Below are 26,776 nucleotides of genomic sequence, written 5' to 3'. Positions count from 1 at the left end.
CTGAGCATCGCTGGGTGTGACCCAAAAGAAAAAAAAAAAGGCAGGAACGGAGGCAGGGAGGAAGAAGGAAGGAAGGAGGGAAGGAAGGAAGGAAGGAGGGAAGGAAGGAAGGAAGGAAGGAAGGAAGGAAGGAAGGAAGGAAGGAAGGAAGGAAGGAAGGAAGGAAGGAAGGAAGGAAGGAAGGAAGGAAGGAAGGAAGGAAGGGTCCTCACAGATGTGCATGCTGGTTGGAAAAATAGTACTATGAGATGTGCCACTATCCGTGGCATAAGGCATGCACGGGGGACTACAGACTTGGAACTACAGTCGGAGGGGGGCTGCTGTGTAGCTGTAACTCTGCCTATTTTTATCTCATCCGCCACATGTGGCAGTGCCCAGGGCTCTGTGCTCAGGGCTCACTCCTGGTGGGATTGGAGCTTTCCGGTGCCTCTGACTGAACCCGGATCAGTCACAGGGAGGCAAGCCCCCTCCCTGCTGCAACCTCTCTGCCCCTGGGAACTGTGTCTCTCTCCTTCCCACCCCTCCAGAGCCCAGGAAGAGACGGGAAGCCGGCAACCAAGCTTTCCTGGGCCAACAGCGACCACTAGTGGTCAGCAGGGGGATGACAAGCGATGACTTCCTGGGCCAGAGCTGGTTCACCCCCCGTGATCTCACCATGCTTCGTTCCTTCATCTCTAATGGGCAAACAAAATATCTCGGGCTCAGTGGGCAGGAACGGCCCGTAACTGGGACACGGACACTGCTACTGGGCGCTAGTGAAACATGCCCTCTCGGCCTCCCTGGCCCCTGCTGTCTGCCCACCTCGGCCCAGGCTCACGCTTCATCAACCAACATTCCTTCTTTCTTCTTGGTTTGGGGGCCACACTCTACAGTGCTCAGGAGCTACTCCTGCTTCTATGCTCTGGGGTCAATAAATCAATACTGGGGTCAGAGCGGTAGTACCGGGGGTAAAGCATTTGCCTGCATACGACCAGGCCAGGTTCCATCCCCAGCATCCCCTATGGTCTCCTGAGCACCGCCCGCAGAGAGCCAGGAGTAACCCCTGAGCATCGCCGGGTGTGGCCCCCAAAAGAAACTAAATTAATATTCTCTCGGGGGGAGGGGGAATAAGCCTCCCCAGCTGCGAGTGTGCAGAAGACGCAGGGGCCCAACAGCAATTTTAAGCAGGGTGGGAGCCTCCCGGGCTGCACCTTGCCATGAAGGGAGGGCTGGGTTGGGGGAGGGGACGTGTGTGTGTGTGGGGGGGGACGGGACCCTGATCCTGTACTGCAGAGAAACTCTCTCCAGGTCTCTAATACATTAACATTTAAAAAAAATTTGGACCACACCCATTGGTGTTGAGGGCTTACTCCTGGCTCTGTGCTCAGGGAGGTGCCGGGTTCAAACCCAGATCAGTCGCTTGCAAGGTAAGTGCCTTCCCCGCTGTACTATCTCTCTGGCCCCAAATTAACATTCTTGTAGGCACTGAGGATTGTCTCCCCCACCCCGCCCCCCAATGAACCAGCCCCATAACTGAGCTGGACAAGGCCCGGTTCCCCTCCGTGGAGGCTGGAGTCGGAGACTTTGAGTGTAATCAATAAAGCACAAACTGTATTTACAGGCTCCGGGAAGGGCCGGAGCCGGGAGGGCTAATGGGCGCAGAGGGCTATCGACCCGACCCGGAGATCATTTATGGCTGCATGTAACATGATCCCAGCCTCCCCGCCACATCCCCACCACATCCCCCAGCTCCTGGGCACGTGGTAGAAAAGGCCAGAACTTGGGGTGCAGGGAGAGCTGTCGTGGGGAGCCCTGAGAGTGGCCGCCCGGCTCCGCCTGCAGGCGTGCCCAGGCCCAACGGTCCGTGCCCACGAGAGAGGGCCCAGCCCAGCGGCGTTTCAGGCGTGGGAGCCGCTAAGATGCAGAAGCGTGGTCCCGGCCTGGAGGTGCCTACAGCCAGGAGCTCCGGGGGGACAACCCGCCACGGGACAGCCGAGGGTGAACAGCAGGCAGGTGCTGCCGGAGGTGTGGTGCCAAGGGCCCAGGAGGGGACACGCACGGGACAAGGGGCTGGGACAGGCAGAACAATGCCAAAAATAAAATTAGACTCAGACGATGGCAAGCTAGGACAGGCTGAAGGCTCCTGCCTCGCATGCAGACGACCCCCACTCCACCCCGGCACCCCATAGGATCTCCCCGCCCCCCTCCCGCAGGACCAGGAGAGAGCTCCGAGCACAGAGCCGGGAGTCAGCCCTGAGCACCGCCGGATGTGGCTCCAACCTCTCACCCACCTGCCCCCCGCCCCAAAGCTGACTCCACGACAAGGTTCACCGGTTCACCAAGCCAAAAGGAAGTCTGCCAAGAGAGTCAGCGGCCAGCAGGTCGGGATCCACGAGGCCACGGGGAGGGAAGGGGCCGGGAGTCGGCGGGGAGGCCCGGAGCAGGAGGCCGCGGAGCCCCGGTGGCGGCGCGGAGGCTGGAAGGCGCACAGGAAATCAATCTGCGGAGGGCGCGTGCAGATGGGTTTAAAGATCGAGGCCAAAGGTAAAGTGGTCAGGGCCAAATCTGAGCAATCCTCTCGCTGCAAAAACACCGCACAGACTGCTGGGAGGTGGGGGAAGAACCCCAGGCCGGGGTTACCAGCTCCGCCCAGCCCCCCGCCCCCGCCCCCGGGGCCTCCTTGCTGGGCAGCCCGCCCCAGAGCTGCAGAAGCCCCCACAGACCCCAGACTCTGGGTCTCCCGGGCCCGGGGCACGGACGTTTCTCTGCTCCAACGGTTTCCACCTAACTTCACTGCTGGTCCTACAGCATCTCTGTCTCTGGACCCCTCAGTGCTGTCTCTGTCCGCCCCCAGATGGAAACGGCCCTCACACACGCTAGCCGGCTCCTCCCTCCGCCCAATCCCGCGCTCCGGGGCACCCGACACCCCCAGCCCCGGATGAAAGCGACCCCCGCAGCTGAGAACAGAAGGCTGGGTGGGGAAATCAGGCCAAAGGGCCTGGAGCTGGGCGAATGCCCCAGGCAGCGCCCCCTGGTGGCCAGCACGAAGAGTGTTGTTCCAAGGTGGCCCTTGGCGACAGCAGGACCTTTGAAGTCGCAGAGAAGGTCCTTAATTCAGGAGCCCAGGGGCTGGAAGGGCAGCTGCCCTCCACGAGGTTCGATCCCCGGCATCCCATACGGTCCCCCCGCCCCATGCCCCTCAGGAGTCACTGCTGAACATTAGCTCGTATGGCCCAACACTAAATAAATAAATACATAAATAAAAATAAATAAGTAACAGGTCAACTCTGCGTAGACCCCCCTCCTGCTCCTGTACTTCTGGGGACATAGTCCCGGAACCATGTGGAGGGTCTCCCATGCCCCAGGCCTTGGACACAAAATGCATTTAAAAGCCACTTCTCCTAGGGGGCTGGGGGGGGGGTAGTACAGTGGGGAGGACGCTTGCCTGGCACGCAGCTGACCCAGGTTCGATCCCTGGCATCCCATATGGTCCCCCAGAGCCCTGCCAGGAGTGATTCCTGAGCAGACAGCCAGGAGTAAGCCCAGAGCATCGCCAGGTGTGGCCCAAAACAAACAAAATAAAATTTTAAAAAATTTGTTAAAGGGGGCAGGAGCCATATACAGCAAGTGAGGCACTTGCCTTACTTGTGGCCGACCAGGATTTGGTCCCCGACACTCCATATGGTCCCCCCAGCCCCACCAGGAGTGATCCCTGAGCACAGAGCCAGATGTTAGTCCTGAGCACCAGTGTGTACCCCAAAATCTAAAACCATTCCTCCAGAGACATGTCTGGGGTCAATATCCGGCCCCCATGAGGTCCCCCAGCACGTCCCGGGCTTAGAGCCAGGAACAGCACCTGAACACCACCAGCATGGCCCAAACTTCACCCCCGGCCCCCCAATATACAGTGAACCAACATGAAAACCACAGCTGGGTCAGAGAGAGAGAGAGAGCTCACCCAACGGGCTGAGCACACACTTTCCGGGGAGAGGTTGGGTTTGATCCCAAGCCCCATTAGGTCAGTCCCCCCCCACCCGGCACCACCGAGAGTAACCCCTGGAGGTCCCCGTCCCCAAGCTATGAGCCAGGAGTAGCCCCAAGTACTGCTGGGTGTAAAAACCCAAAAACAAAACAAAACAAATCCCCACTCACAGCCCCTAGGTCTCTCCCAGACACGCCTCCCTAAACTCCTGCTTAAGGCTCTTATTTTTAGTTTTCCCTTTTTTCAGGGGGAGGAGGGGTCACATCTGGCGATGCTCGGGGGTTACTCCGGCTCTGTACTCAGGAGTCACTCCTGGCGGTGCTCGGGGGACCAGTTAGGGTGCCAGAGATCGAACCGGGTCAGCCGCATGCAAGGCAAACAAGCACCTCCCTGTTGCCCCACTGCCCCGGCCCCCTGTTTTAAGTTCTTGAAAAGACCTAGGACGCGAGAGGTGGGCTGGAGACCACCCTTCTGCCCCAGGACCCCCCAAACCACAGCTGGAGCCTGGCCCCATCCTCAGATGATTTTCTAGACCCCCGGGGCCCTGTGGCTTCACCTTCCGGGAACGGGTCACCTCTGAGGCCTTTCCCAGGTTGACCACTCGCCACAGTTTGGGGGGGGAGTTGCCCAGATCGGGTCCCAGAAAGAACCGCCTTCCTCCTTCCATCCCTCCTGGGGAGAGCAGAGGAGCGCCTCTGCAGAGTGGGGGGCTCAAGCCCCTAACCCGGCTGGGAGAGGGGTCACCCACACCGCCCCTTCCTTCTGCGCCCACGCAGCGGGTGGGGCCCCACTCCTGCACCTCCCACCCATCCCCCTTCAACAGCACCCCACCCCCACCCACACATGAAGGCACACAGGGGTGACCTCCAGGACCCCAGAACCAGGGTCCAGTACATTCTCTGGCCGAGATGGGCCTTTCCTCCCCCCCTTCTTTTTTGAGTGTGTATGTGGGGGGGGCACACCCTGTCATGCTCAGGGCTGACTCCTGGCTCTGCACTCAGGGATCACTCCTGGCGGGCTTGGGGGACCAGATAGGGTGCCGGGGATCCCACTCGGGTCGGGTACAAGCGCCTGAAGATTTTGTGCGCTCTAGCGCTCTCTCTCTCTCTCTCTCTCTCTCTCTCTCTCTCTCTCTCTCTCTCTCTCTCTCTCTTCTCTCCTCACTCTCTCCCTTTCTCTCTCTCTCTCACCCAATAAATGCGTGTTCAAGTCACTGTTTACCTGGAGATAAACGGAGTTACTGGGGATGGACTCCCGTCCCCCGCCCCCTGTCTGAGGTTTAAAAGGGTGCAGAACCCCAGTAAAGGGGCCGCGGGGGTGTGGGCAGGGGTCCGCAGAAGCCCGGCTGCCGCAGGGGAAGACTGGAGCGCTTCCGAACACTCTGAGGTTCCAAACTCTCCGCAGGAGGGTTCCGAGCCCGCCCTTCACCGCGCTCCCCCGCGCGTCCCAGCGCCGAGCGCCAGGAACGGCCGCCCTCCCCCGCCCCCGACTTCTTCAGGCCCTGGCGGGGCGCGGGGGCCCGGCCTGGGCGCATGGGGGGCGCCCCGCGGAGCCCCCGACGGTGGAATCCCGCCCCGCCCCGCAGAGGCCCGCGGGCTCCGGCTTTGGAAACTTTTCGCGGCCGAGCGGAGTTGGCGGCGGCGGCCCCCGCGCACCCCGCGCACCCCGCGCGCCCCGGGGCCCCCCCACCCCACTCCGGGCCTCTCCGGGCCCCGCTCCCCGACGCTTCCGGGCGGCGACCGCCCTTACCTGGGCAGCGGCGCGGCGTCCGGGGCCCGGCCCGGCCCCCCGCGGGGCGCGATCGCGGGTGGGAGGGCGCGGGGCGCGGGGGCCTGCGTGTCCCCGGGAGGGCCGGCGCCCGCATCACCGTGACATCACCGCACCGGGCGCCCGCGGCGCGCCAGGTAGGGGCCGGCGCCCGGGCCGAGAACAAAAGCGCGCCGGGCCCTGCCCCCCACGCCCGGACTCACCTCCCGGCTCCGGCGAGTCGCACTTCCCGGCGCGGGCGCGAGGTCGGAGTTTCTGGCCCGGCCGCCGAGTGGCCTGTGGCCGTTCGCGCCACGCCCCCCGCCGCGGGAGCGCGCACCCCCGCGCGCCCTCTCCGGCCCGGCCGGGCGCGCCCGCACGTCCCCTCCCACCCCCCGCTGGGCCGCTGGCGCTGGGGGCCCCAGAGGCGGGGGCCCTCTCGGTCACTGTCCCGTGAGTCCCGGGCTCCGGCACCCGCGGGCTGGTGCGGGTCGGAACCAGGCGCGCGCCCAGCCCAGACCCCCAAGTCCGGCTCGGTCACGCCTTCGGGGCGCCCCCCCATGCCCCTGGGCGACAAGGCACACGTGGGCCAAACGCACACACCGAGTGGCCGCGCCTCCCGGAGTGCGCGTGGGACCCCCGCCCCGGCCCCCGGCCGCTTGCACGGCCCAAACGCACAAAGGGGTCCCGGGGTCCCGGGGTCCCGCCCGCCCCCCGCCCCCGCCGCGCTCTGCCGCTCCCCGGGCTCGGCGCGCCCCTCGGCGCTCGGTTCCGCCCGGTGCTAATTAGCGTCCACGGTTCTGCTCCCCGAGGTGCCGCGCTTAACCCGGCCCCCGCGGGGCCTGCGCTCGGGGACCCGCCGGCCCTAACCCCTCCCGGGTCCCCCGAGGCCCCGCCGAGCTCCGCCCCCTGCCCTGGGGTGGCGGGGTGGCCGGGTCCAGCGCCGCTCGCTGCCTTCCAGCAGCTGGACTCAGCAGAAAGCGACGCAGCCGAGCGGATCCGAGCTGGGACCTCTCCAGCCCCGTCCACAGGCGATTTTCCCGCCGCCCTCCCCGGGGGGTGGGGGGGACTGCGGGCTCCGGAGCAGGGTGGGCGCCGGGGGCCGGGGTCGCCCGGCCGGGCAGGGAGCGGCTGCTGGGCCTGGCCGCGGCCCGAGGGACGCGGGGGGAGGGGCGCGCCGGATCCCCGAGGTGCCCGCGCGCGTGACGCCGGGTCGCCTGGGGGATCGCCAGCCGCGCGCGGTCACCGCCAGCCCCGGCCCGCCCGGCCTGTTTGCTCGGCCCCGCCGCGGGCGTGGGGAGCGCGGCGGGAGAGGGGCGAGGTACCTCCGAGAGAGGGAGAGACGACTGGTGGGCCCTGCCAAGGACAACCTGGATCCAACTTCTGCAAATCGCCAGAGCGGCCCGGGTGATAAGGTTGCCCCACCTCTTTAAATTCCCCAGGGGAATGTTTGCCTAGCGGGCCCCTGGGTTTCTGGAAGCTTCTCTCCCTTCCCGGGGCCTCGTCCTGGCTGGCTGGGCTGGGGAATGTGGCAGGCTTGACCGCTGCAGGTCTTTGCAATGTCAGGAGGGAGAGGAATGGGGACAGAGCCGGACCTTACCCGGGCACCTGAGGACCCCAGGTGAAGGTGTGCAAACCGGCGTAGGGGGCGGCCTTCTGGGGGTGGGGGGCGGCCTCGGGGCTCTGAGCACCTGTCCAGTCCCCCAGTCACTCCCCTGACTTCATTAAGAAGCTGAAGGCTGGGAGAGGGTAGCACAGGGGGGAGGGCGCTTGCCTTGCAAGCCCACCCAGGTTCGATCCTCGGCATCCCATAGGGTCCGCAGAACTATGCCAGGAGTGGTCCCCGAGCACTGAGCCAAGCGTGAACTAAAAACAAACCCGGAAAAAAAGAAAAAGATTAAAAAAAAAAAAAAAGCTCTAACTGGTATGGTATCAGGGTGGGGAAGGCAGGTACAAGGTTATTTTTTTTTCTTTTTGAGTCACATCCGGTGATGCACAGGGGTCACTCCTGGCTCTGCACTCAGGAATTACTCCTGGTGGTGCCCGAGGGACCCTATGGGATGCTGGGAATCGAACCAGGGTTGGCCGCATGCAAGGCAAACACCCTCCCGGCTGTGCTATCGCTCCAGCCCCACAAGGTCATTTTTTAACATAAGAGAAAAACCTAATTCCAGAGAGATGGTCCAGTGGTCCACTGCCTGCCTTCATGTGGCCCACCTGGTTTAGCCGGGAGCATCACACAAGGTCCTCAGAGCACCTAAGAAGTGATCCCCTGAGGGGCTGGAGTGATAGCACAGCGGGTAGGGCGTTTGCCTTGCATGCGGCCAACCCGGGTTCGAATCCCAGCATTCCATAGGGTCCCCTGAGCACCACCAGGGGTAATTCCTGAGTGCAGAGCCAGGTGGAACCCCTGTGCATTGCCAGGTGTGACCCAAAAAGCAAAAAAAAAAAAAAAAAAGTGATCCCCTGAGCACTGAGCCAGGAGTAAGTCCTGAATACCCTCAGGCATGGCCTCAAAAGACAAAGAACAAAATAAAAATTTTTTAAAAAAGTTCACAGGGGGGCTGGAGTGATAGCACAGCGGGGAGGGCGTTTGCCTTGCACATGGCCGACCCAGGTTCGATTCCCAGCATCTCATAGAGTCCCCTGAGCACCACCAGGAGTAATTCCTGAGTGCAGAGCCAGGAGTGACCCCTGTGCATCGCTGGGTGTGACCCAAAAAGAAAAAAAAATAAAAATAAAAATAAATAAATAAATAAAAATTCACAGGACCCCCAGAAGGGTGGGGTGGGAGAGAGCTGACTTCATGGGGCCACGGAGGAATTGTGGGTCCCCTCCTCCAGCCACAGCACCTGGCGCCTGGGCCCTGGGAGTCCCAGCAGCTGGGCCCCAGGGGCTGGGCAGATGGCTGGGAATGTGGGCCAGGTTCCGAAAAGGGTTTGCTGCGCCTTGTCGGCCCGGCTCGCTGGGGAACAGACTCTGCCTTCAGAACAAAGCCGGGCCTGAGACACGGTTGTCCCCGCCGGCCAGCTCTCGGCTCCTGGTCAGCCTCCGGGTCCTCTCTGCTTTCCTCCCTGGGGTCCCGGGCTCCGTCAGTGCCGGGGAGGCGGGAGGGAGGTCGTGAGAGCCCCCTGCACCCCCGGCTTAGAGCAGAGCTACACTGGGGGGACACAGCGCTCCCTAAGGGTGGTCACACCCAAAGGCCCTGCACCCAGCTGAGCGACCCACTTCCGTGAAACGCTTGACGAACCCCCGTTGCATGAGAAAACACTCGAGAGTGACCCCAGGTGGGTGAGCCCCGACACTGATTGGGGAGCCAAACTGCCTCGACTTCCCCAGATGCCCGTCTCCTTTGGGCTGTGTCTATCAAGTGACAGAACTGGGGCTTGGGGGGTGACTCTGCCTCACCTATCGCCCACTCTGGGGCCTGGGGAAGCCTCTTCACCCCTCTGATCCCCGGTTTCCTCTCCTGCTGAGTGGCGTGCCCGCCCCATGCCTTCCAGAATGTTCCTGAGGCTGGCAGAGCTCAGCGCTCAGAGGGGTCTTTGCTCCGTTCCTTCTCGCCAAGCCTTACTTCCGTCAGTTCAAGAGGCCTCGAGGTTGGCCCTGGGGGCTTGGGGCCACGCCTGGCAGTGGCCAGGGGCTACTCCCCGCCCTGGGCTCAGGGCACATCCATACAGTGCCAGGGGGTGGGGTCGCCACAGGCACCATCCCCCGGCCCCCAGGCCCACGGGATTTTTTTTTTTTTTTTTTTGCTTTTTGGGTCACACCCGGCAATGCACAGGGGGTCATTCCTGGCTCATGCACTCAGGAATTACCCCTGGCGGTGCTCAGGGGACCCTATGGGATGCTGGGAATCGAACCCGGGTCGGCCGCGTGCAAGGCAAACGCCCTCCCCGCTGTGCTGTCGCTCCAGCCCCCAAGGCCCAAGGGATTTTAATCCCAACTCAGGCCCAAGCTGTCCCTCCGTCCTGTTTGACTTTTGAGGGGTCAACCTGCCCACATTTCTGGAACCTTCCTGCCCGGCCCAGGGCTGTTTCCGCTGTGGTGCTTTCCCTGACCTTCCCCAGCCCCACCCAGGTCCCCACGGCCATGGCCATCGTTTCTGGTTTCCCCAGAAACGCCGTTTAATCCTCCTTCCGTCCCCGGCTCCCTGGTTCAAGGACGGGGGCGCGTGTCCCTGCAGACTGCCCCATTGCTGGCTGCTGCCGGCAGGGTAGAGCCAAACCCTAGCCCGGGCGGAGGCACAGCCCGGAGAGGGGGCGCCGCGGAGCCCCCCGGCCCTGCCCACCAGGGGCACTATGCCTTCGGGGGAGCACGTGGGGGGACCCCCAGCCTCCAACTCCTGCAGAGGGCACAGCGGCCTGGATGTGAGGGTCGCTCCGGACAGTGCTGGGGACTGCCCCTATGCAGGGCGGCAGGGCCGGAGGGGGCACTTCCTGCCGGGGGCCCGGGGCTGGTGCCGCACCCCTGGGCCGGGCCAGCCGACCGACCGGGCAGCCTTCCTCCCCAGCCCAAGGTGGGGCGCTTGGCTCCCGTCAGGTAGGTGCCTGGAGCCTTGTGCCAGGCGGCTGGTGCCCCACGAATCTGGTAAACAGATCTTCCATCTGACCTCGGCCTGCTCCCGCCTTAACTGCTTGTGGCCCGGGGGCAGCGGGTGCCCGTGCGCCCCTCCCCTGCCGCTCCCAGCCCTGCCGCCTCGGTTACAAGGCCAGGGGGCTCCCTGGAGGCAGGGGCCCAGGAGCAGGCCGGAGGGGCCCCCCTTCCCCACCGCCCGCCGGCGTCCATGGTGCGTGCCGGGCTGCAGGCCTGGAGTGTCGATCACATGATCTGCTGCCCGCTCCCACCCCAGCCTGGCCCCCACTGTCGGGGCTCCGAGGCTCTGACCGCAGGGAGGGCAGAAGTGGACGCTGTGAGCCGCCCCCGTCTGCCGGCCCCACCGACAGACGAACTCTGACCTCGCACACCCCCGCCCCCCCAAATCCAGACTGTCTGGATCTGGGAATCTGTCAGGGGGCAGAGTGAAGCATCAGCCCCCCAACATACACACACGCACACTCACACATACACATACACAAACACACACAAACTCACACACACACACAAACTCACACACACAAACTCTCACACACACTCACACGCATACACTTTCTCAAACATACACACAAACTCACACACAAACACACACACTCACACAAACTCACACACATACACACTGACTCAAACACACACACCAACTCACACACACACTGATACACATACTCACCCGCTGACGCACGCAAACTCACACATATACACACACAAACTCATACACACAAGCACATTCACACAAACACACACACATACACACAAACACACACACTGACTCACACAAACTCACACACTCATCATGCTCACACTCACCCACTGACTCACACCAGCACACACACACACACACACACACACACACAGAGGCTCATCATCCCAGGTCTGTACGGGGGCTGTTCCGGGCTCTGCTCAGGGGCCCCTGTGCCGTGCGGGGTTCGAACAGGATTCAGGGTATCTCAGGGCCCGGCCCAGTCTGAGATTGTTTCTGGGCTGTGGACACACCCTCCCACCGAGCCCCTCCCCCACGGCTACGTGCCCCACACGCTGAGCCTGCCTGCTCGCTGCCACCTCCTGCCCCCGACTCGCCTGTCCCCACCCCCCCACCCAGGCCCCACTCCAGCTGTCCCTGGCCTCAGCCCGGAACGTGGCTCGCACCTGCGCCCGTTCCCACAGCCTTGGAGGGGGGAGGCAAGCACCTCGGCCCCAAGTCAAGGCCTCTGCACCCGGGCCCGCGGGGGCCCCGCCCCGCAGCCCACCGCTTCTGCAGGAAGGGTCCCCCCTGGCTGAGCCATCAGCCCGGCCTTCCGGAGGCTGCACGCCCCCCGCCCCAGCCCCCCCTTAATCCAGGCTGCCCCTTCTCAGTCTCGCTGAGTGAGTTCCCTCAAAGCCTCTGCTCCTCCGGGAGCTGGGGGTCCCGCCCCGCCCCGCCCCCTCCCGCCCCCGCCCAGCTGGGCCCCTCTGTTCACCAGCGTCCCCGCCCCCACCCAGCTCCACATTGTTCTCGTCCCCCTGTGTGTGTGCGTGTGTGTGCGTGTGTGTGCGCGTGTGTGTGTGCGCGCGTGTGTGTGTGTGTGTGTGTGTGTGTGTGTGTGTGTGGAGGGGGTCTCTGCAGGGGAAAGATGCTCCTGCATGCACATCCTTCCTTGCACCCCCTAGGAGAGACCCTGAAACGGGGCGATAAAAATGAGAAAAAACCAAAGGACATTTAGTATCCTCAGTGAAGGATGCGGCACCGTCCGAGACTGGGCAGAAGGCAGCGGGGACACTCCAGCTCTCCGCCTCGCTCTGCCCCAGGACCAGGCCGGCTCCCTGCGTCCCACTGGCCCCGGGGCCCCCCCACACTGGGGCTGGCATGGTGGCACAAACCCCCGCAGCTGACTCCTGCAGCCCCAGAGCACTGCACACTTCTCAAAGCTCCTCCAGCTGCTCAGTTACACATTTGGCCTTGGAAATCTGCTGAGCTCGAGCAAGCCGCCGCCGTTGGGTCCATTTTATGGATTTTTTTAACTGAGGCTCCAAAAGGCTACGTGATCCATCACGCACCAGGGGCAAGCTTGTCCTTGCGCGCCCGCCCGCCTGCCCTGGGCACCTCATCCCCAAATGCCTGTATCATCTCCGCCCAGCTCTGTCCCCCACCTTAGGTCATCTAAGGGGGGAGGATCATGAGGCTTGAACCCGGGGCCTCGTCCACGCGGAGCACGTGCTCTGCCCCTGAGCCTGATTTCCGACCCGTGTTCTGTGCGCGATGCATGACAGCCCCGACAGTGCTCCCTACAGGGAAAGATGGACGTGACCCACCTTGATGTGCGTCCCGCCCGCATCAGGAACATGGGGCAGCACTCAGAGAGGTCACCCAGCCTCGCAGGGGTGACCCGAGGGCAGCTGGGCAGACCCCGCGCCCAGCCCCATGGATGGCGGCATCCCCTCCCCCAACCATCCTGTCACCTTCAGAAGCCAACCTGGAGCCAGAGCCGGGCCAGAAGGCCGCGCGGGCTAGACGGCCTCCCTCTCCTCTGTCTCTGTCCCTCCTTCCTCCGGCTTCAGCCCTACTGTCCCGGGAACCCCTCTGAAGTCTGTCCCTGTAGCTGCCTACCTCCTGGTCCCCAGGGCGACTCGGCCCAGCTCTGGCAGGACCCCTGGGCACAGCCTTTCAGAGACCCAGCCCCCTCCCTCCCTCCCTCCCTCATCCCACCCAGGATGGGGGAGGCGGCCCTGAATCCCCTGCGCCCCCAGGGGGTGGTGGGTGCCTGCAGACTCACCCGGAAGGCTCCGCCAGCTGGCCTTGGGGGGGCACCTCAGACCAGCTGTTCTCAGGCGGGCCGGGCCGGGCCGGAAGCCGGGGCAGGGCTGCGGCGTGGCGGGGCTGCCGGGAACCTGGGCACGCTATTCTGGGATCGCGCTGGAGCTCGGGGCGGCAGCTGAAATTTCAGCCCCACCGGCCTCCACGCGGCCCGGCTCCCTGTGATGGGGAGTCTGAGCTCAGAACCGCGGAGGCGCCTCTGAGGGTCTTAATGGCAGCTGTGGGCAGGCTAAAAGTGGGGCCTGACCGCAGCGGCCTGCACCGGGCCGGGGCCCAGCCGCACTCCTTCCTGCTCGTCAGTCACTAGTCACTTAGGCCCAGCCCTGGTCGCCCGCCCGCAGCCCTGCAACTGCCACCTTAACCCGTTCCCCACCAGGCCGCCCCGCCCCAGCCCTGGAAGCCCAGGGCTGCCCCCCCGCCCCCGCACCGCCTCCTCTCTGCTGGACACTGAGACTGGGTGATTCCACCCTGCAGCGCAGGTGAAGCCTTAGCTGGGGAGACAGAATATTCCAGAAGGATGCTATTAGTCTCTCTGGGGGCAGCCTCATAGAAGCCCCCTGCCCTTAAAGGGCTGACGCAGGGTTCCCCACCCCCCATAAAGGGCTGACTCGGGGTTCCCCACCCCCATAAAGGGCTGACTCAGGGTTCCCCCCCAAGAGGGCTGGTTCCCCCTGCTGGTGCTTTGGGCCCCTGACCCAGCAATGTCCAGGCTGTTGGTTCCACGCCCAGGCCCCGTGAGGAGGGGCTGCTTGGGCCCACCGGGGTCCCCCCATCAGGCAGTTACCCAAAGCGTCCCGGTTTCTTCTCTGGCATTGGAGTCACGGGCCCTGCCTGGCCCGGGTGGCCCTCGGGTCACAGGTTGCCGCGGAGATGACCCGTCCAGAAGAGGAGCTGGGGCGCAGGCGCAGAGGAGAGGGCGCTGGCCTTGCACGCAGCCCACGAGGCTCGATCCCCGACATCTCACAGGGTCCCCAAAGCATCCCCAGGCGCGATCCCTGAGTGCAGAGCCAGGCGGCAGCCCTGAGCACCGAGGGGCGTGGCCCCAAGCCAGAAGGGGACAGAGGTCCCAGCACCGTGTGGCCCTCCGAGCACTCACAGGAGTGGCCCAGATTCAGGGGGACCCAACAGAGTCTGCCCTGCTCTGGATGAGCGAGTCTACCCAGGATGCCCAGAGCCAGGCTCACGGGCTCCCCACAGGAGATCAGGGTGCACGGAAGGGGGCAGCCCCAGAAACTCCAGAGGCCCAGGAGGGGCTCTGAGAATAAGTGCAGGGGGTGGAGAGGGGATGGAGGGAGAGTCCAGAGCAGGGAGGGAGGGAGCCGGCAGCTGCTTATCTGTCTCCGAGACCTTTGACTGGGCCTGGCCTTAGGAAACCACCAAGAGACAATGGCTGGAGAGTCATCTCGAGGGTCTGATAATGACAGACCCTGAGCCCGGGAACACAGTCTGTGGGAACACAGTCTGTGGTTCCCTCTGTCCCGGGTAGGGAAGCAGTAGCCAATCACGGACAGCCAGGAATAGTTTTCAAAAGAAACTTCAGACAAACCAAAAAAAAAAAAAAAAAAACCAACAAAAACCCCAAACCCCTCAAATCGAAATCGCCCCAGGAACTGGTTTGGTTCAGCCTGTAAGCACTTCCTCTTTCTTCCTCCTTTTTGGTTTGCGGTACTGAGGCTTGAACCCCCAAGTCTCTGGTGTGCAAGTGCTCTGCTGCTGAGTCACGGGGTTTTGTTTGTGGTTTTTTTTGGGGGGGGGGCATGCCCACTTATGCTCAGGACTTACTCCTGGCTCTGCTTCAGGGATCACTCCTGGTGGGACTTGGGCACCATTTGGGGTGCTGGGGATCAAACCAAGTCCTCCTTGAACAAAGCAAGTGCCCTACCCACTGTACTATCTCTCTGGCCCCTGCTCCAAAGTTTTACTACTGGCTTCATCTTCCTCTTTCCTCCCATTAATCAACCGCCCCTTTCAGGTTTTTCATTTTTCTTTTCTCCTCTTCCTTTCATCATTCCTTCCCTCCATTCTTCCCTCTCTTCTTCCTTCCCTCCCTCCTTCCCTTTCTTCCTTCCTTCCCTCCCTCCCTCCCTCTCTCCCTTCCTTCCTTCTTCCTTCCTTCCTTCCTTCCCTTTCTTCCTTCCCTCCTCCCCTCCCTCCCTTCCTTCCTTCCTTCCTTTTTTCCTTCCTTCCTTCCTTCCTTCCTTCCTTCCCTTTCTTCCTTCTCTCTTCCCTCCCTCCCTTTCTTTCTTCTTCCTTCCTTCCTTCCTTCCTTCCTTCCTTCCTTCCTTCCTTCCCTTCCTTCCTTCTCTCTTCCCTCCCTCCCTTTCTTCTTCCTTCCTTCCTTCTTTCCTTCCTTCCTTCCTTCCTTCCTTCCTTCCTTCCTTCCTTCCTTCCTTCCTTCCCTCCTTCCCTCCCTTCCTTTCTTCCTTCTCTCCTTCCTTCCCTCCCTCCCTTCCTCCTCTTGTTTTTGGGGAGCCATCCCCGGCAGTGCCCTGGGCTCACTCCTGGTTCGGGGTCACTCCTGGCCGTGCTCCAGTGACCGTAGACAATGCTGGGAATCAAACCTAGGTCAGCCGCATGCAAGGCAGGTGCCTCCCCGCTGAACTATGTCCAGCCCAGAGGAATGCAGACAATACCTTCGGGCCAGCAGGGATTTAGCTCCTGGTTCTCAGCACTCGAGGCTCAAGGCTCCCTGATTCTTGGGGAACCCATCTGGACGACACCCACACACTGTAGTCCAGGAACAAGGCGTGGCTGGGGCGATCAGTGGCCCCTGAACCAGAAATCTGCCCTGAACATCAGCATGTACTTCTCAGGACGGCCAAGTTCAGGGCAGAGCAGGGGTGGGGGGTGGAGGGCGGGGAGACAAACGCGTGGTCGGCCGTAGCCTGAGGAAACGGGGTGACCTGCCACCCGGGAGAGTCAAGTCGTGGAGTTCTGGGCCTTAAAGTGAGAATCGAGGCCAGCGAGAGTGCCCAGGCTCGGACCCCGGCCCCAGGGCCTCAGCGTCACCGGGTGGGCCCCCGCACTGCAGGCCCCAACAGCTCCGCATCCTGGGCCCTGAGCGGAGCCCCCAGCCCCGGTTGCTGAGTCCGGGACCCCCCCCCCCACCACAGCTCCCCCCCTCACCCCGCAAGGAGCAGGAAGCAACGATAGACTTATTTGAGTTGTTTCTTTTTTTTGGTTGTGAGGTCACACAAGTGGTGCTCCGGGATCACTCCTGGCCCTGTGCTCAGGGTTTACTCCTGGCTCTGTGCTCAGTGCTCACTCCTGGCAGTGCTCAGGGCTCACTCCTGGCAGTGCTCAGGAGACTGCAGTGTTGGGGCTGGAACTGGGGCCTGCCACATGCAAGGCGAGTGCCTTACCCTCTGTCCTACCTCTCTGGCCCCTCAAACCCGGAACTCCTGTCTCCCGGACAGAGAGGCTCCTGGGAGAGAGGACGGGACACGCCTCAGGGAGGAAACAGGAGCCCCCGCCCCCTCCCCAGACAAACCCTCAGAGATAGGCCCCGGGTCCCTTGCAGATTCCTGGACATCAAAACGGAATTATTTACATATTGATTTGGGGATCACTGGGGCGCCCTCCAGCTAGCACAGGCCTGTTGGGGATCAAACCTGGGTCCCCTGCACACTCCACAGGAGTCTGCCCACCTGAACTCTCTCCTGGGCCCCTCAAAGGGAATTCTCCCTCTCTCCCTCTCCCTCTCTCTCCCTCTCTCTCCCTCTCCTCTCTCCCTCTCCCTCTCTCTCCCTCTCCCTCCCTCTCTCTCTCTCTTTTTCTCTCTCTCTCCCTCCCTCCCTCTCCCTCTCCCTCTCCTCTCTCTCTCTCCCTGTCTCTCTCTCCCTCTCCCTCTCCTCCCCCTCCTTCTCCCTCTCCCTTTCCTCTCTCTCCCTGTCTCTCTCTCACTCTCTCTCTCCCTCTCTCTCCCCTCCTTCTCCCTCTCCGTCTCCTCTCTCTCTCCCTGTCTCTCTCTCTCCCTCTCTCTACCCCTCCTTCTCCCTCTCCCTCTCCTCTCTCCCTCTCTCTCTCTCCCCCTCCTTCTCCCTCTCCCTCTCCTCTCTCTCTCCCTCTCTCCCTGTCTCTCTCTCTCCTTCTCTCCCTCCCTCCCTCCCTCCCTCTCTCTCTCTCTCTCTCCTTCTCTCCCTCCCTCCCTCTCTCTCTCTCTCTCTCTCTCTCTCTCTCTCTCTCTCTCTCTCTCTGTTTCTTGGGGTCATACCCGGCAGTGCTCAGGTTTTACTCCTGGCGCTGTGCTCGGGGCTCACTCCTGGGGGTGTCAGGGACCCCTCTGGGGTGCCAGGATCAAGCCCAGCTCAGGTGCCGTCCCCACCGTGAATCTCTCCAGCCCGGAATTCTCTTCTGCCGCCGCCCGCTCATCCGCCCTTCCCACCAGCTCCCTCCGGACGTGATGAGGGTCCGAGAAAGGGCGGTGGGTGGGCCGCAGCAGGGAGGGGGCCTGGCAGCCGTCGATGAAGTGAGCCACACTGCTGACCCTCCAGGCTTCCCTGCGTCTGGAAGGTTCTCTGCACCCCACCGCCGACTGACCTGGCCCCTCGCAGGGAGTTTCCCTCGGGGCTGAGAGGGGGCATGTGAGACACACGTGGCCTTGCATGGCGGGAAGCGGGGGCTTGTGAACACAGAACTCCTCCCTGCGTGCGGGGCGGGGGGCTCACAGAGACCCCACACACACACATGCGGGAGAGAAAACGGGGAAAGTTCCAGCACCCCCCACCTCCCGTCTCCACGGGGGATGCTGGGGGAGAAGCGGCTTCGGCCCAGTGAGCCCCTCCGTCAGCAAAGCGGGGGCGTGCGGGCCTGCAGGAGGGGGCGGCCACACGCGCGGCCCGGGGCTGGTCCAGCCGGTGTGGGCGTGGCCGGCTCTCCCAGGCCCGGCTGGCTGGAAACCCCCCAGGCACCCCGCCCGGCCGGCGGCCCCAGCACACCTGCACACTCTTTGCATCCGATTTTCCTAGGCGCTGCTCATGCCGTGGACGTGTTGGCCGCCAGGCTCTGCTCTTCCCCGCAGCCCGGCCGGGCCTGGCCAAGGTCACTCCGAGCCGCCCCTGCCTGCAGGCTCCTCCCGACAACACTTGCGCCCTAAGCCCTCGCCCGGATTGCATTTCAAAACACTTGTCCTGGCCGCCCTGCCACTTCCGGCCCTGCAGGGCCAGGAAACGGGATCCGGAGGGGCCCCCCTGGCCCGGGGGCCCCCGTCCACGGCCGCCTGCTCCCCTTTGTCTCACGGACACCCCCCCTCCCGCAGGCCCAGGTCCCCCCAACCCCAGCACAGCCTGTATACCCAGCTGCTGACAGGTCGGCGATGAAGGGAACGGGGCCCGGCTGTTCCAGCTTCCAGTGAACTGTGAGCACTGCACAGAGAGTCCTACACAGCCAAATGGCAGGGTCATCTCACCTGTCTCCCTCTCTGTCTCTCTCCCTCCTTCCCTTTCTCACTCCCTCTCTTTCCCTGGCGGCCCCCCACTCTATCTCCCTCCCACTTTCCCCCTCCTTCCCTCTCTCTTACCCACTCTCCCTCCCTCTGTCCCCCTCCTCCTCTTCTACGTCTGTGTCTCTCTCCCTCTGCCCCCTCTCTCTGTCTCCTTCCTCCTTCTCCTCTGTCCCTCTGTCCCTCTGTCCCCCTCTCTCCCTCTCTCCCTCCGTCCCTCTCTCTCCCTCCGTCCCTCTCTAAGGGGTCACAGGGGGTTTGGTTTGTGAGTTTGGGGCCACAAGTGGCGGTGCTCAGGGCTGACTCCTGGCTCTGCGTTCAGGCATCGCTCCTGGGGGGGCCGGTGGGGGGGACCCACATGGGGTGCCTGGGCTCGAACCCAGGCTGGCCGCATGCAAGGCAAACGCCCTCCCCGCTGCACCACCGCTCTGGTGCCAGCAATGACATGCTTTGTCATTTATTTTGCTCCTTCCATCCGCTGACGCCGTCATGGCAGTGGGCGGGGAGGGGCCCACGGGGGCGGGGGAGGGCGGGGGTGTCTCTCATCCTTGGTTCCGGGCTGTGCGTCGTGTCCGCACCCCGGGCTGTGGGAGGGCTGGACGCTGCTGGCTGCCCGGGGATCAGAGCCCGGAGCCCCCCCCCCGTGCCCCCCGGACTGTTTCCTCCCCCGGGTCACGGGCATCTCAGCGCAGCAGCTCCTCTGAGGAGGGGGACGCGGTCCCTGTCATGAGGGACGAGAAGTGGCAGTGCCCTGTCCACGGCCGTGTCCTGATGGCGGGGCCCGTGATGGCTCAGCTGAGACAGGAAGATGGTCTGAGCTGCCGAGAGGCTCTGTCAGGGGCCAGCCGGCAGGAGGGGCAAACACGGTGGGGGAGGGGAGCTCTTCTTCCTTCCTTCCTCCCTCCCTTCCTTCCTCCCTCCCTTCCTTCCTTCCTTCCTTCCTTCCTTCCTTCTTCCTTCCTTCGCCTTCCTTTCTTCCTTCCCCTTCCTTTCTTCCTCTTCCTTCCTTCCTCTTCCTTCCTTCCCTCCTTCCTTCTCCTTCCTTCCTTCCTTCCTTCCTTCCTTCCTTCCTTCCTCTCTCCCTCCTTACCTTCCTTCCTTCCTTCCTTCCTCCCTCCTTCCTTTCCTTCCTCCCTCCCTCCCTTCCTCCCTCCCTCCCTTCCTCCCTCCCTCTCTTCCTTCCCTCCTTCCTTTCTTCCCTCCTTCCTTCCTTCCTTCCTTCCTTCCTTCCTATTTTCCTTTCTATCTATTTTTCATGGGCTGGAGCAATAGCACAGCGGTTGGGAGTTCGCCTTTCACTCGGTCGAACCCGAGTTCGATTCCTCCGCCCCTTTCAGAGAGCCCGGCAAGCTACCGAGAGTATCGCGCCCGCGCGGCAGAGCCTGGCAAGCTCCCCATGCATATTGGATATGCCAAAAACAGTAACAATAAGTCTCTCAATGAGAGACGTTACTGGTGCCCGCTCGAACAAATCTATTTTTCATACACGGCCAACCCCGGTTCGATCTCCGGCATCCCATACGGTCCCCTGAGCACTGCCAGGAGTGATTCCTGAGTGCAGAGCCCAGAGTAGCCCCTGAGCACTGCTGGGTGTGGCCCCCTCCCCACCAAAAAAAATGAGCTTGCAACCAAAACATTGGCCGGGGGGCCCCTGAGAAATAATGCAGAGGGCCAAGTGCTGCCTTGCACACAGCCCCCCGGGAGCACAGAGCCTGAGGGGGTCCCGAGCCCCAGAACATCTTGTGGTGCCAAATAAAACAAGATGCTGGCCGGGCCCTGCCCTTCTGGGGGCTGTGCTGGGCTGGGGTCGGGCCCCTGGATGGCACCTCACTGGTGCCTCTGCGCCTTTCCACGAGCATCCCTCAGCTTGTTTCCCTTCTCAGGGTCAGGACTCACATGGCAGTGCTCAGGGTCGGGACCCACACAGCAGTGCTCAGGGTTGGGACCCACACAGCAGTGCTCAGGGTTGGGACCCACACAACAGTGCTCAGGGTCAGGACCCACACGGCAGTGCTCAGGGTCGGGACCCACACAGCAGTGCTCAGGGTCGGGACCCATACGGCAGTGCTCAGGGTTGAGACCCACACAACAGTGCTCAGGGCCGGGACCCACACGGCAGTGCTCAGGGTCAGTTCTGGCTGTGACTAGGAAACACAAACTCAGACGTCCTGCAGACTGAGCTGTCGTGTCTTTTTGTGGCCGGGGTGGGGGACTTAATTCCCCCCACCGGGCCGGGTGGGCTGGGCCTTCCCTGTGCCGGAGGCTCGGCAGCGCCTGGAGCTGGCCATGGGGCGGCCACCCTCACTGCAGACTCACGGTGGACACAGCGGCTCCTCGTGGCCTGAGAGTCCCGTGGCCCCCGCAGTCCCCGGGCCCCAGGGGCTGCGCCTGCCCCAAAACTGCCCCCTGGATTCCGGCCACAGAGTTTGCCTCCATCGCCTTCTCCTGGGATATCCTGTGCCCTGGCTAACTTCGCCCCCCAATGCCCCCTCCCCAGCCCCTCCGCTGGCGTCTCCCTCTGGGTTCCGGGAGCCCCATTTCTTGAGAAGCGTGGTAGGGTGCTGGTGCCTGCTGAGAAGCACTGTGCACCCTCCTTCCTAGCACTCCCAGCCCCACCTCCTGCCAGCACTGACAAGTGGGTCCCGTCCCAGCTGGCTCTGCCCCTCCTCACACTGCATCAGCCACGTTCCTTCCCTTGGGCTCTGACGGGACAGTCCCCAGGTGTCAGGCTCGAGGGACTGAGAAAACTGAGTCAGGACCCCCCAACACACACGCACGCGCGCGCGCGCACACACACACGCACACACACACACACACACATCAGTGGGACTTGTGTGATGGGTGCCCACGGGAGTGGTGACTGCAGGGGCTCTGGGGACGGCGGTGAGAGGGCAGGAAAGCGGCGAGACTGCAGTGGCTTTGGTTCTTCATCTTTCCTCCAGCTGCCCGGGATGGTGGAAGGTGCTAGAACAGCGCAGAGCTGCTTCCTGGAGAGGAGAGGAGGAAGGTTGCCCTCCCTCTGTGACTCAGATTCCAGAATCACCCTGGTCACATGTCTCAGTTGAGGCAGGGACAAAAGTCCTGCTTCCCCCAGCTTTAGGACCCGTTTCTGCAGTAGCACCCACACTCCTAGGGACCAAAACCGGTTCTAACTTAAAGAACCGGCCATTGGGACTGGAGTGATAGCACAGCGGGGAGGGTGTTTGCCTTGCACGCGGCTGACCCGGGTTCAATCCCCGGCATCCCATAGGGTCCCCCAAGCACCGCCAGGAGTAATTCCTGAGTGCAGAGCCAGGAGTTACCCCTGAGCATCGCCGGGTGTGACCCGAAAAGAAAAAAAAAAAGAAAAAAGAAAAGAACTGGCCATTCCCGCGTTGAGGACAGCGCCCCTTGTGGTCAGGACCGTGAAGTGCAAGTTCCAGGCTGAGGTCCGTCTCCCCGCTCCGATGCCTCCGACCTCGCCCGCCTGAGCAAGCCCTGAGCTGCCCGCCAGGCCAGGCGGCCACCACGGATGGATCTAGAAGGAGTCTGCGTGGGGACAGGTAGCCAGGCAACGCGGCTTCCAGCCCTGGCAGCGCCAACTCTGTGTGCTTAACCAGAGGCCCGGGGCCCTCCCTGCCGGCCGGGCCGTTGGAGCCTGACAGGAGGCCCGGGGTCACGAATCGCTTGCTAAGCTCTTCACGGCACTTCAAATAAAAGGCATCGGGTGTCCTGCAGAGCGCCAGGAATATCCTCGCTGTTCCACAAATATTTGCAGAGTTTAATTGAAAGGTGACAGAGAGGGAGCTTGGCCGCCCAGCAACCGGGCCGTGTCCCTGGGGCCGGTCCCCAGGGAAAGCACCGGGTCAGCCACCAGCGAGACTTTGGACCGTGTGACCTGGGCGTCCTGGTGACTCCCAAGGAGCCTGTGGGGAAGAGCGGGGAGAGGGGTGAGGGGGGATGGTTCAGAGCAACAACCCTCCAACGTCCTGGCTCAACGAATTCCTTGTGTTTTGTTGGTTTTGGTTCTGGACACCCGGCGGTGCTCAGGGGTTACTCTCATCTCTGTGCTCAGGAATAACTCCTGGCGGTGCTCAGGCCACCCCATGGGGTGCCAGGGATGGAACCCAGCTCTGCCGCCTGTAAAGCAAGCGCCATCCCCTGTCCCCTCTATCCTATCTCCCCAGCCCCACGCCCATCATTCTTTCTGTTCCTTTGCTTGTTTTGTTGGGGGTCATGACTCCAAACTTGGTGCTCAGGATCACCGGGTAGAAGGACCTTGGGGTGCTGGAATCCCACATGCAGAGGAAGTCTTTTTAATTTTTTCCCAGGTGACTTGGCAGAGAGGACACACACCGGGGTTACATGCCAGGCACACGGACTGTTCACACACGCCAGGTATGTGCGCCAGGGTACGCATGTCAGGTACACCAGCTGCACGCGTGGCGACTCCCCCCACTCATGAGTATGACTTAGTGAGAAGGAGGGTCGTTGGCCATGTCGTGAAGGTGAGGCTTGAGGAGGGGGCGGGGGGTGCAGGCTGAGTCCCCCAAGGACACGACACAGCTGGCCACAAGGTGGGGGGAGGGGAGAGGGCACCCCGCCAGCCGGTGGTCTGGGGGCCTCAGAGCCAGGGGCAGCCAGGAGTGGCTTTGCTTTCAGGGTTCCCAGGCGGAACCAGCCCCGTTGCCACCTTGATCTCTTGTTGTTGTTTGCTTTGGGGGGGGCCCCCGGCCGGGCAGGGTTCAGGGGCTCCTCCCACCTCTGGGCTCCAGGGCTGAGCGACTGTATGGCAGGTTGTATTTGTCTTGCAAGCGGCCAACTCGGGTTCTAGCTGGCGGCAGCACTCCGCCAACTGCCCTGGGCCTGCCGGGGGTGAGCACTGAGTGCTGGGCCAAGAGTCACCCCGAGCTCCGCCAGGTGTAGCCCCCAAACAAACAAAACGTCTTGTATTTTCTGGTTTGGGGGACGGTGCTCAGGGGTTTCTCCTGGTTCTTCATCAGGAATGGAAAGAGGAGGCCTCAGTTTACCCTGGCAGCAGTCCGCGTGGACTTGTGTGTGTGTGTGTGTGTGTGTTGTGTGTTGTTGGAATTCTGGAGACCCCTGGGCTTCTTCTGATAAGCCAGGAATTAACAAGTGTTCGTCATAAAATTCTTCCCAGAGTTTAGGCTCGCAGGGAGGCTGAGACCCTGGGAATACCTGAGGCAGGTGGCCAGACCAGGGGCTGTTAGATTCTCCATCCTCTGCGACTTTGCCAAGAGCCGATTTTCATTTAAAAGGGTCTGCGGGGAAACCCTTTTCTTTAACTTGCCTGGCGACACAAAGACCCGGTTTTCCTATAAAAATCCCACAAAAAGAGCCAAAGTTAACTTAGTCCTGTACTAAGTCCCTCCCTCTGTCCTACACTAAGCTCCTTTTCTTTTCTCTCCGACTTTCCAGTAAGCTTTTCTGCTTTCCGACTCTGAGTCCGAGCCTGTTGATCGCTCAACATTCTCATTCTCGAAACTCTTGAAGAACCCCGGGACTCGCCAGTGAAGAGACCCGCCACCACTGCAGCCTCATCCGCGCCAGGAGCAGGGGACACGCGGGGTGCTGGGTCTTCCGCGTGCCAGGCAGGCGCCTCCCCTGCTGCGTGTGGCCGGGCCGGTGCCCGGGGTGTTCTGGCAGCGTTCAGAGCACAGACGGTGCCCGGGACCACCTGGGCCTCCCACGCGCAAAGCTCGAACTGTCTCTCCGGCCCCGTGGGGGCCATCACACCGCCCTGTGTGACCCCACGAGAAAACAGAAGAAAGCAGGAGTCCTCTGCAGGCATGCAATGGCCACTGGGGCCCTGGAGCTCAAGGGACAGCCCCAGAGGGCCTGAATCCTCCCCCACCCCACACACGTCCGGGGCAGGAGGTGGATTCAGGGTCACTGGGGCAGCGGCAGGGGCGGGGCTGGGGGGCCTGGGCGCTCAGGGTTATCTGAACCAGCCTCTGTTTAGTTTTGATCTGTGTTTGTTCGGGGGCCCGTCTGGCAGTGCAGGCCAGGGAGGGCCGGGCAAAGGTCTGGTGTCGGGTGCTGGGGATTGTACCAGATCTGCCACACACACACACACACACACACATATGCACACACACATGCACACACATGCACACATACACACACACAGCAAGCGCCTTGCATGCACACACACACACATACATGCACACACACATGCACACATACACACACAGCAAGCGCCTTGCATGCACACACACACACATACACACACACAGCAAGCGCCTTGCTTTTTTTTTTTTAATTCTTTAATTAGTGAATCACCCTGAGGGTACAGATACAAATTCATGCATTTTAGAACTTGTTTTTCCCTCATACAATGTTCTCAAGCACCTTGCTTTTTGGGTCACACCCGGCGATGCACAGGGGTCACTCCTGGCTCTGCACTCAGGAATTACCCCTGGCAGTGCTCAGGGGACCCTATGGGATGCTGGGAATTGAACCTGGGTCAGCCACGTGCAAGGCAAACGCCCTCCCCACTGTGCTATCGCTCCAGCCCCCAGCAAGCACTTTAAGCCCTGGTCTATCTTTCTGGCCCCCTTACTGTTTATGTGACATCTGGGCTGAGTGACAGAGCCCCCCCCCCACTTCCTGTGCCCTGGTCCCCTTCAGGTCCTGGGGATCTGGCTACTGCCCTCCTGGGACTGTCCTGTACAGCGTCACTCCTTTTGTGGCGTCCCAGGGTCACACCTGACACTGCGCCCACTCTGAGGCTGACGGGCAGAGGTCTGGGGCCGGGCGCCTCAAGCCGCAGGAAGCTCAGTCAGGGGCGCACACGTACCCCCACTCAGTCAGGGGTGAGGACCCGCTGCCCCCGGCTCTGCCCTGACCGGTCTCTGCCTGCTGAGTGACCAGCTTGCCCAGAGCTGCCCCCCACCCCCAGAGCCGACGCCCCAGCTCCTGGTGAGGGGCTGCCCCACGATTGACTTTTTTTTTTCTTTTTGGGTCACACCTGGCGATGCCTGGAGTTACTCCTGGCTCTACACTCCTTAGCGATGCTCAGGGGACCATATGGGATGCTGGGATTCGAACCTGGGTTGGCCGCGTGCAAGGCAGACGCCCTACCCGCTGTGCTATCGCTCCAGCCCCCACGATTGACTTTTAACTGTGTTTTGTGCTGATTTGGGTTCTCGGCTACAGCGAGTGCCTGGCCTCTGGCAGGAAGCCGGGGAGAAGCCCACCCATACGGGGACCTGGAGAGAGGGTCAGGAAGGGAGGACCCACCTCTCAGCACCTGGAGCCCCAGCGTGGCCACATAAGGGCACCCCGGGACTGGAGGTCACCACGCTGGCCCTGGCCCTGGGCAGGGACCCTGCCATGGGCAAAGAACAAACTGGCAACTCGCCGTTTTGTTTTAATTTCGTTTGGTTTGGGGGCCACACTGGGCTGTGCTCAGGGATCACTCCCGATCAGGAAGCAGATTTCCGAGGGATCAGGAATTTCTGGCAGGAAAAAGTCAGTGCTGGTGTCCGCTCAGTCCAAGGGTGAATGAATGCCGGGGACCTCCCGGCCCTCGCATGCATGTGGGCCCTCCCTTAGCCTGTTCACTCGGTACTCCGTGAAAGAAAGTGAATTTGGGGCCGTGGAGATGTTCATCGGGCTCAAAGCTGGGTTTTGCGTGAAGAAGGTCTGCTTGGGGGCTGGAGGGATAGTCCAGCGGGTAGCGCACTTGACTTTCCCTCGGCCAATTTGTGTTCGATCCCTGGTACCCCAGCGGGTGCCTGGCCTGAGCATCTCCAGGGCTGATCCCTGAGTGCAGAGCCAGGACCAAGCCCTGAGAACATCTGGGCGTGGCCCCAAAGCAAACCAAAAGGTCTGAGTTTGACGGTCAGCAATGCATCTAACGCCCACCCCATCCCCCACCATCCCCTGCACAAACCTGGGAGTCGCCCTGAACACCACTAGGGCCCAGCCCGCCTTCCCGGTCCCCCTCCCTTCTGAAATGCAAATTTGCATTCCTCAGATTGCTAAGGTGAAAAGCAGTCTGTTCTCCCAGGAGGCCTGGATGGGCGGGGAGAGTTTCCATGAAATCAGCGTTTCCCCGACCTTAGCGTTTGACCTCACCACCAAAGTCCTGTGCTCGCTGGCAAAGTCTGTCTGTGTGGCTAGAAATCTGTCTGTGACCAGGGAGATGGCTCAGAGGGCGGAGCTCCTGCTTGGTGAGTGGAAGCGCTGGACCGGACCCTGGAACTTGATGGTGCCCCCGGCCCGGCCAGGCGTGACC

The 26,776-nt window shown here is 62.3% G+C and overlaps 1 protein-coding gene across 3 annotated transcripts in view; it reads right to left on the bottom strand.

Annotated features, from left to right (window-relative positions):
- GPRC5C (G protein-coupled receptor class C group 5 member C) overlaps window positions 1-18,137 on the bottom strand; it is a 31,520-nt gene extending 13,383 nt beyond the window's left edge. The window contains exon 1 of one of the 3 annotated variants that reach the window (XM_055131403.1): window positions 18,032-18,137. Coding sequence is in view for 1 of the 3 variants with exons in the window: in XM_055131401.1 (XP_054987376.1) it covers window positions 5,711-5,825 (115 nt within the window). In the remaining 2 variants the exon portion in view is untranslated. The other 2 variants (XM_055131402.1, XM_055131401.1) reach the window with 2 other exon arrangements.
- Window positions 18,138-26,776: the final 8,639 nt, after the last annotated feature.

The sequence above is a fragment of the Sorex araneus genome, chromosome 3, assembly GCF_027595985.1.
Source record: "Sorex araneus isolate mSorAra2 chromosome 3, mSorAra2.pri, whole genome shotgun sequence".
Taxonomy (NCBI): Eukaryota; Metazoa; Chordata; class Mammalia; order Eulipotyphla; family Soricidae; genus Sorex; species Sorex araneus.
This window is presented reverse-complemented; position numbering and strand designations above follow the sequence as displayed.